Source organism: Vicia villosa, linkage group LG5, assembly GCF_029867415.1.
Source record: "Vicia villosa cultivar HV-30 ecotype Madison, WI linkage group LG5, Vvil1.0, whole genome shotgun sequence".
Lineage (NCBI taxonomy): Eukaryota > Viridiplantae > Streptophyta > Magnoliopsida > Fabales > Fabaceae > Vicia > Vicia villosa.
This window is the reverse complement of record NC_081184.1, coordinates 61,796,645-61,807,269: the sequence shown is the minus strand read 5'-3', so window position 1 is coordinate 61,807,269 and position 10,625 is coordinate 61,796,645. Positions and strand designations below refer to the sequence as shown.

General features: G+C 35.8%; 1 protein-coding gene across 1 annotated transcript; it reads left to right on the top strand.

The window, feature by feature from the left end:
- Positions 1-9,657: 9,657 nt before the first annotated feature.
- On the top strand, positions 9,658-10,386 carry LOC131604732 (uncharacterized). Its single transcript, XM_058877155.1, has one exon. The coding sequence runs from the start codon at positions 9,658-9,660 to the stop codon at positions 10,384-10,386; it is 729 nt and encodes a 242-aa protein (XP_058733138.1).
- The last annotated feature ends 239 nt before the right edge of the window (positions 10,387-10,625 follow it).

Genomic DNA, 10,625 nt, shown 5'->3' with positions numbered 1-10,625 from the left:
GCTGCGGTAGACTTTATGTTAGACTCGCATAAGTGATTAATGGACGTAGTCGATGTGTGAAGTGTTGTGAATCGCAAATCCGAGTTGGAACTCGAGAATGCGCGTAGCTTGAGTTTCAGATATCTGATTTGAACTCCGTTTGAAGCATCAGAAAGATAACGAGATGAAGTGTATTATAAGAATGATTTCTGCAACCGTAATAGAGTTGATTTTAACGTAATGATGTTGGGATGGGGTGTAGTTTGTCGTCGAAGTTATTTGAGGAGTTTGGGAGATAACATAAAAATTGTCAATGCTTGACGTTGATGTTTATAATTCGAATAACGTTAGATATTTGTATCTTGGGTTTTGAGTATCAGTTTGATGTACCGTTTGAGCCTACGAAGAGGTGAAGTTGTATTCTACCTCATGGAAATGTGTAATCCTGTTGAATAAGAATGGTTATAACCGCAAATGTCTGAAGCGAAGTTAAGCAGAACTTGTTGTTGATGATTAAGATGAGAGAACGAGATGTTCGGTATTACAGATGATTTGAGTACTGATGACTTTTAAGGAAGAGTGAAGTAGTAGTGAAGAAAAATTCAGACTTAGGGATGATAGAAGTCGTATTTGGGATGCCAAAAGTGGCGCTGTGTATAAAAGGACTGTATGGAATTTCTATCGCCAGTTTATCGTGAGGATGACTTCGGTTCAGAAAAAAAATTGTGTGATGCTATGTGATTATGAATTAGACTTTTTTATTATGTTTGGACGTCGGTGTCTCATTGACAAGATCGATTGATAAGGTAAGATGTTGTAGGAATTGTAAAAACCTAAAGTGAATCATTGGATTACGTCGTGTTAATGGATTTAAGTGGAAATTCGGAAAGGACGTTATTTTGATGTAACAACGATTTATACTCCACTAAGGTTGTCGGATACTAATTGGCAAATTGGGGAACTGACCACCCTCAATCTATTGTTAATGGTAGACGAAACTCGTGTTGGACGTTATAGATTTGTCTTGTTGTCTTAATAGTGTAGAAAGAATATCTATATTTTATCGTGAAGATAGTCGCCCATTAGTTTGTGTAGCTTGGTAAGAGGGATGGTTGAGTTAGAATTAGATGAGATTAACAATCGGTGTGGTACGTTTTATGCAAGCGAGTGTCACAAAGTGGAAGATTGGAATTATCAAGTAAACAACGAGGTGAGGATGAGTATTGAAGAATTTTTGTATTGGATCGAGAATTTGTGAACCATATAAGTGGACGGAATTTTATCGAGAATGGTGACTTAAAAGAGAATTATCAGAGTTGATCAGCGGAAGCCTTAGGTGACACTGTTGTTGTAAGGCTTGAGGGAGTAAGAAACTATATGCCAGAAGTCGGTAAAGATGAGTTATCTTGATATTTGGATTGATGGACTGTTGGAATAAGTGTGATGCGCCAAAATACTGCATTGGGTCGTTGATTATTGCAAAACCGGTAAGAACTGTAATGTGTTTATGTTCATGAGAGTCATTGTTGTGAAGAAGAGGTAGTGATCGAAGTGTTACCAAGCGCGATTTGGAGATTGATATTTGGATACGAGGTTTGTGTTTGGATGGTGTTGAGTCAATTTTCGAGGACGAAAATATTCTAAGTGGGGGAGAGTTGTAACACCCCGAATTTAATTAAATTGGTTAATTAAATTATTGAAGGATTTAAATATTTGATTTAGTCGAAATTGGATTGTCGGTGTTATTTAAGGGCGTATTTGGAATTATATAAATCGAAGTCGGATAGTCAGAAAATAATATTAAGAATAATATTATTTATAAGTCGGAATTATTATATTGAAGGAATTATTATTATAAGTGATATAATTTATTATTTGAGTTATATCTCTTATTGGGCCTAAATTGATTTTGGAGGATATTAAATAAAGAGAGGATTTAAACACTAAGCCCAATTGGTTTTATATTAGGGTTTTAGAGATGAGAAAGAGTTGTGTTGTCATTTTGGGAGAAAACAAGATTTGAAGAGAAAGAGGCAAGACTATGGAGAAGAAGAAGGGACTTGAAGATTTTTCATCCATGGTGTCAATTAAAGATGCAATTAGAGACCCATTGAGTGCTTCCATTGAATAAGGTAAGGGTGGGGTTCTCTTCCTATAATGGGGCTTATGAAACTTTGTATGTGGGGATTTGGGTGTGTAAATTTATTGCATTGGCTGTGTTAAATTGTTGTTTCTGGAAATGAAAATTTTGATGTTGCTGTTTGAATTAATATTTAAGTGAATCCTGCTATGTCGCTATGCCTTACGGACGACACACCCCCTTTAATGCCATGTTAATTTTCGTTTTCACTTTATTTGGAATGGTGTCTGTTACATTGTTTGTTTTACTTTCACTGTGTGACGTCCTTCCAGTGGGACTGCTATTCCATCTACGTACTATTCATCACATGTTTCAGATTTTCACTATGTGTTATTTCATGTATACACTCCATGTGATGTGCCAGTATGTGTCTTAAATTGATTATCTTTCTATTTCTTCATTCCTTATGGTACTTAGAATGACATATTAGTATAAAAGAAAATGGAAATAGAACATAGTTATGAAAATGAAATTATAAATGAAAGCAGTAGGTTATGTAATTGTGAAATAGTAGATATTATAGAATCTATTCTAAATAGTTCCGTTTGACCGAACTAGCGGAATTAAACGGTATAATTATTTGTCCGGAATTTGATAAAAATTTATGTGGTAGCTAAGTTTAATTAGTAGATTAACATGGTGGTGTTATTTTGTTGAAATTGTGATATTTTACGAATCGACTGAAATTGTGCTTGGTTTAAATATTCTTTATAAATAAATTATAATAATTTAATAGAATTGTCAATAGAGTTGTTAGAGTCGACAATAAGTTGTTGAAGTTGTTTTGAATTATTAAGAGTCATATTTTTATTTGTTTTGAGTAATTCTGACATGTTTAGAGTTGTCAGTGTATAACGTCGGTGTTTGTTTTTTTTCATTAGAACCTTAACAATTCATATCTTTTGAACCGTAACTCCGTTTGAGTCTCCGTTCGAGGCGTTAGAAAGCTAGCGTGATATTCTTTTCAATAAAAAAGGTTTTGAGCAATAGAATGCTAGAAATTGGAAATGGAGTAGAAATTGAAGTGAATTAAATTAATATAGTTTGATATTAATTGGTTAAATTAATAGTTAAATTAATTGCAATGAGTTTAATTGATTGGAATATACTTGAAGTTGGATCAATCATTCGGTTTGTCGGTAAATTACGGTATTTTGAGGATTCGTCCGTAATTGTGTTTTGACTTGAATATGTATGTTGAGAATAATATATGTATATGTCATGATGTTGTGCTAATATTGATTCTCTGTGGTTAGTTGGATAGCATTAATTTTAATGATTAATTGCTTGATTTTAAATGTGTATGTTCATATATAATTGGCAAAATGAGAATTAACATGAGATAGTATGGTTACTAGTGTTAATTGGATTTTGTGAATCGTAATTGATTAATTGACCTTTTATATGTGAATGATATGTATATGTTGTGAATGTTGTGTACAATTGGTGGATAATTCATCGAGTTGAATTATTGTGATATGCTAAATATTAAGATGGTAGAGATGATCTTAATTGCATATGTTTGTCAACATTGTACATGCATTCATGTCATGGTGTGCCTTGAAACAAAGGTGGTTTGCTTTGAAACAAAAGCGTGGCTTGGATTCTAGAGTGAATTCGGAAAGCGGTAAACTATATGTTTACATTTGGTGGCTTTGATCTTGTCCGGATCTGAAGCGTGGCTAGATTCTATATGAATCGGAAGTGGTGGAACTTTGGGTCCACATTGGGTACCACATGCATAGAGTCACATGTCTTGCATTGAGTCACATTGAGGTTAAGTGATGTTTGAATATATGCATTTATGTGATTGTCATGTGTACATGAGATGTGATAATTGAAATTGGTGATGTTTTGATATATAATTGGTTAAACGTGTGAATATGTGATAATGATGGATTGTGTATATATTTGGGATAATAGTGTTGAATCTTTTGAGTATTATACTATTGAATTTTGTGCTTACTTGAATATGTGAAATTTATTAGATGATACTATTTACATGATTATGACTTGTTGTGTGATGAAAAGTATGTGAGATTAATGAACTGTAGAAGTATGATGTGTATAGTAGCTATTGATACTTGTGATGTGATGATTTTATATGTCTGAATCCTAGCATGCAATTTATCATATGCCCACTTATATGATTTGATATCTCACCCTTTTTTCTTGTTTTTGTCGTTGCCTTTATATTGGCAACGTGCAGGTATTCAAGTATGAAGATTTAGTTGCCGTTACTCGAGTCGGTTGTCGCTCTGATACGTAGCACTCTGGGGGAAACAATTTATACTATTATTGATGTTGCTATTTAATTGTTTCATTTTGGTTGGACAAAATGTTAAGTTAACCGAAGATATTTTATTGAATACATTCTTAAGTGATTCTGCTGTGTTTTAATAAAATAAGTTATTCTATTTCAAAGGTGCTATGTATCCGCTTTATGCGACGAGGTGATTTGTTTTGTTTTGATTATGTGACGCCTCATTTGTTTATTGAGAAATTTTGAAAAACTCTGATTTATATATATTTGTCGGGTAGAAATGGGGTGTTACATATATCTCTATGGTTGATATTGTAACACCCTTCTAAACCCCACGGCAATTGAAATAAATATATCAGAGTAACATGGAACAAGGGTGTCACACTTTCAAATTTTAAAACAAATATCATACGTCATTGTCATGCAAACACTAAGGAGTTTCATCATAATTCATAGTAACTCATGTTAACACAGCGGAAAAACAATTATACGGAATAGTCCAACATCTTTGAAACTATATCCATCAAAACTCAAAATAAAACAATAAAGTCATAAGACATAAACGATCATAACTCGCGTCCCCGGTGTTACAATATCAGAGCATGACACCTGATGCTAAACTAGACACATTGACTCATGAGCTAATCCTCAACAAGTCGTAAAGCCGCTATCCTCAATCTGAAAATGAAAACATGTAAGGGTGGGTCTCATTCTCAGTTAGTAAATATTATGCAATTCATAAGCAACAAGTATCATAATATATCGTTCTCCCAATCATACATATTCAGATTAGCCACTATCATTCATCAACTCATACAACAATAAATTACACAACACTGAAATTCATTCAATCATGTTATGACAAAATGCATATGACTTACTGACACTATGCATGTGGTACCATTAAACCGTGGAATTAATCCACCTGACCGATCTACGCCTCATCGAGATACGGCCCACCGACACAAATTCCGCACAATGGGAATTATGTCCACCATCGATCCAAACATCACCGGGATCCATCACCGAATGCATATGAATGAATGAACACACATCACATACTTAAAACATCACCGATCACGATGAATAACTCATCTCAACACTACATCACCGAATAAGTATGTACATGTTTTCAACATCATTCAAATGGCCATGCATCCATAACAATCATAATAATAATCACAGCCAATTCATCACCACATCAAATACATTGTCACACCTATTTCTTATGCACACAATGCTTAATTCCCACCAAGTAATTAAATCGAGTTTTAAAGAAATAAAGTCGGCCACTGCCCATATTCATCTTTCATATTATAAAACATTTTATTACTTTCACAACACCCAAAACGACACTAAGAAAGGATACACGGATCAAAAGATACGCTATTTTAAAGTTTATAAAAATTTTCGCACAGCAGGGTTCGCTCAGCGAACCACTAGCGACGTGAGGCAGAAGCGAACTTCCTTTAGACCTCCGCTCAGCGGACCATTAGCGACGTTAGACAGAAGTTAACCAGGTTGGGTCCTCCGCTTAGCGGACCCCCCTCCGCATAGCGGACCTGCGATTTTACAGATTCTCAGGTCTGCGTTAGACCCTACTATTCTACCTATTCTCAGTCCAAAATCAACTCTAAACATCATATACAGGCATACAATCATCATACATTCGATCATACACCACCAAACATCATTTAAACTCATTATTAACCAATAATTCATGCAATTTTCATCAATTTTCATCAATTCAATCCAAATTATAACACCCTAACCTAACAATCCCAATATCTAATTGAACCAAACCATACATCAATCTACCTATCACTTAAGATCACATAAGAGATACTAAAAGGAAAAGTCTCCCCTTACCTTGATGGATGTTCTTGAATTGATCCTTGAACTTTGGGGTTTTTCCTCCTTCCTTTGCTTTTCTCACTTCTACGATAAAACCTTTTTTTCCCAAATCTTCTCTTGCTCCTTTCTTTTCTATTTTCCTCAATAATAAAACAAAAATATAATTAGGACTAAGTGTAGAGCTTTTTACTCCATACACCCACTAATTACACCTCACACCCCCAAAAGTCCATTATTCTCTTCTTATTCATTTACTCCATTATTTTAAAAAATATTCATAAACTAAATTTTAATTAAATAATTAACCAAAATTAAATTTATCTAATAATTTAAAAATACGGGTGTTACAGATATGGTGGCCATCGTTTGTGCGACACATTGGTTTTGTTCCGATGTTCCTTGGGATCCGACTCGAGGAAACATTTGACTACCATATAGCATCATTAAGCACTAATTTTTCCCCTAGAACCTTATTTGAACTAAACTTTGGCCTTTTAGAAAGTACCAAGGTGGCTGGCTTTGGTTCCAACCAAAGTTGGTTCATACTCGAAGCTACACTCATATGGATCGGACATTCAGGATGTTTTCAGTCGGTGATTCGATTAATGAACTGAAATAATGCCTTCGAGAAAGATCAATGATATGAGCTCCCTAGAACCCGATCTTTATTTAGGACAGGTTGAGCCAACTAAACTTTAAGGGGGGTATGCACCATTGGACCTCATGCAAGCCTTTAAACCTAAGGCTTTTGTGTGACTTCTTTTTGTTTGTTATCTACTTGGAAACATGACATCATAAGCATAACATTCTCACTAACCATTTCAAGGACCAAGGAATTTATCTTTGTTCTTTTTTTGTAGGTCATAGCTTTCGCTCAAAAAAACACTATCCGAGTCAACTTCGTGAAAGTACCTTCTGAGCTTAAAGAATTGGTATCAAGGGTTCCTGGAGGCTTCCGTTTCACCAGAAGACATGGTCACCTACTTAAATTGGTCACCTCAGGTTTTAAAGAAGAAATGATGAGTGTGTTGTTTCAATTCTTTGACCCCGAGCATCATTGCTTCATGTTCCCCTATTATCAGTTAGTGCCTACCATGAAGGAGTTTTCTGAGATGCTTCACACCCCTATTAGAGATCAGCTACCGTTCACTGGTTTGGAAAATATTTCAAAGCCTGAAGTCATTGCCGCTGCCTTACATCTGAAGAAGTCTGAAATTGAGAACAATTGGGAAACAAGGAGTGGAGTCAAGGGTTTCCTCGCTAAGTTCTTACTTGAGAAGGCTCGGTCGTTCTTGGATTCCATGAGTTACCATGCTTTCAAAGACATATTAGCTTTACTCATCTATGGTTTTGTGTTGTTTCCAAATCCTGACCAATTCATAGACGTACACGCCATCAAGATATTTTTGACTCGCAATCCTGTGCCTACTTTACTTGGAGATATTCTACACTCCCTCCACACTCGTACTATGAAGAAGAGAGGAACTCTTATTTGTTGTATACCTTTTCTGTCTAGGTGGTTTATTTCGCACCTTCCTCGATCGGTGATGAGGAACGAACAAGGCTTGAGGTGGCATCGGAGAATAATGTCGCTTTCTCATTCTGATATTTGTTGGTGTTCTCTATCCAAGGAAAATATTACTATTATTGACCATTATGGACAATACCTTAATGTGCCACTTCTTGGCATAAGAGGGGGTATTACTTATAATCCCTCTTTGGCTCTACGTCAGTTTGGTTATGCTCGAAGAGATGGTCCTCATCATATGCTTATACATGGCATTGTGTTCAACTATGAAAATGATCCTTAAGGTTACCGTCAGAAGTTTATACGTGCTTGGAACATGGTGAATAAGGTTGATAGCAAGAATTTGGGGCAAAAGAACTCCATCCTTTTAGAGCATTACCTCATATGGGTGCACACCCGTGTTTAACGTTTTTTCATGCCATACCCATCTGTCAGACCTGTGATAGTGGAGGCCGAGTTTGAAAAGTACTAAAAATTGATCCAATTAGGAATAGATAATTAGAATTAGTTTTTAATTGATATTTAGGATTAATTTTATTTAGTAATTAGGTTAATTAATTCTAACCCTGATTTTATTTCTCAAACCCTAATTTTATTTTTCTCTCGATTCTTCTTCTCCCTATCAAAACTCTATGAATGTTGCATGGTTGTTTAATTTCCGCCTTTTTATTTAATTATTTATTTTATCGTTTATTTAAATTCTAGAAGGTGTATAGGTTGCAAATTTTGTTCTAATAGCTTAGGACTTTTTAATTTCCGTCTTTACTTTCCGCACATCCCCCGACAGGTTTTTATTGTAATCCCCCTAATTCCGAAGCCCTGTAATAGCGTAGGATCTTTACGTTTCCGCACTTTATTTTCCTGTAAATATATTAACTGTGTGGTTAGTAAAATAGGGAGTGACAACAATTAATTGAATATAGCTCACCTAATGTAAGATAAATATTTGAATCTAACCCACGTTATTGTTGCACACACCCACCTTTAGGGTAACCTCACTTATGCTGCTTCTCGATTATAATAGTCAAGTCCCTTCGAGCGTAGGGATACCTTAGCCTGCTGCCTACGAGTAAAATCATCATAAAAAGATATCGTCCCTTCGGTGTTGCCTACGATAAATGATCTTGATGATAGTCCCTTTCGATTGCTAAGGTATCCTTACTGGTTGCCTAAAATGACTATTCTCGTCCTTTCCTAAGACTTCCTACCTCCCTTATGGTATGGATAGACTCGTGGTAAACGATGATCCTCGATGACCCTTTTCAAATCCAATGAAAGGACTACCTGCCCTTCTTATGGTATGGATAGCCCTTTCAAACAAAAGTCTTAAAGAACAGAAAAATTAAACTTAGGGTAGGTGCTCTTAAATGCTTGCTCTATTCAAATAAAAAATAATTTTCCCACTCCTTTTCAAATTACTTTCAAAAAGGCTACACTTATTTTACAAGCTAAAATCCTTATTCAAATCTTTTCTAAACACACACTACACTTCTTTTCAAACAATTCAAAACAAAATGAGCTAAGAAATTAAGAGCCCATGGATAACCATGGATACAAAGGGTGTTTACACCTTCCCTTTGGCATCATGACATCATAAGCATAACATTCTCACTAACCATTTCAAGGACCGAGGAATTTATCTTTGTTCTTTTTTTGTAGGTCATGGCTTTCTCTTAAAGAAACAATATCCGAGTCAGCTTCGTGAAATTACCTTCCGAGCTTAAAGAATTGGTATCAAGGGTTCCTGGAGGTTCTCATTTCACTGAAAGACATGGTCACCTACTTAACTTGGTAACCTCAGGTTTTGAAGAAGAAATGATGAGTGTGTTGTTTCATTTCTTTGACCCTGAGCATCATTGCTTCACGTTCCCTGATTATCAGTTAGTGCCTACCATGGAGGAGTTTTCTGAGATGCTTTACATCCCTATTAGAGATCAGCTACCGTTCACTGGTTTGGAAAATAACCCGAACCCTGAAGTCATTGCCGCTGCTTTACATCTGAAGAAGTCTGAAATTGAGAACAATTGGGAAACAAGGAGTGGAGTCAAGGGTTTCCTCGCTAAGTTCCTACTTGAGAAGGCTCGATCGTTCTTGGATTCCATGAGTTACCATGCTTTCGAAGACATATTAGCTTTGCTCATCTATTGTTTGGTGTTTTTTCCAAATCCTGGCCAATTCATAGACGTACACGCCATCAAGATATTTTTGACTCGCAATCCTTTGCCTACTTTGCTTGGAGATATTCTACACTCCCACCGCACTTGTACTATGAAGAAGCAAGGAACTCTTATGTGTTGTACACCTTTGCTATCTTGGTGGTTTATTTCGCACCTTCCTCGGTCGGTGATGAGGAAAAAACAAGGCTTGAGGTGCAATCAGAGAATAATGTCGCTTTCTCATTCTGATATTCGTTGGTGTTCTCTATCCAAGGAAAATATTACTATCATTGACCGTTGTGGACAATACCCTAATGTTCCACTTCTTGGCGTAAGAGGGGGTATTACTTATAATCGCTTTTTGGCTCTACGTCAGTTTGGTTATTCTCGAAGAGATGGTCCTCATCATATGCTTATACAAGGCATTGTGTTCAACTATGAAGATGATCCTCAAGGTTACTGTTAGAAGTTTATACGTGCTTGGGACATGGTGAATAAGGTTGATAGCAAGAATTTAGGGAAAAAGAACTTCATCCCTTTAGAGCCTTACCTAATATGGGTGCGTAGTCGTGCTCAACGTTTTATCATGTCATACCCATCTGTCAGACCCGTGATAGTGGAGCCCGAGTTTTAAGAAGTTGTTCCTCAGGTTATTCTTCATCCAGACATTCCTATTATTTTGAGGAGCTGAAGAGATCCTTGATC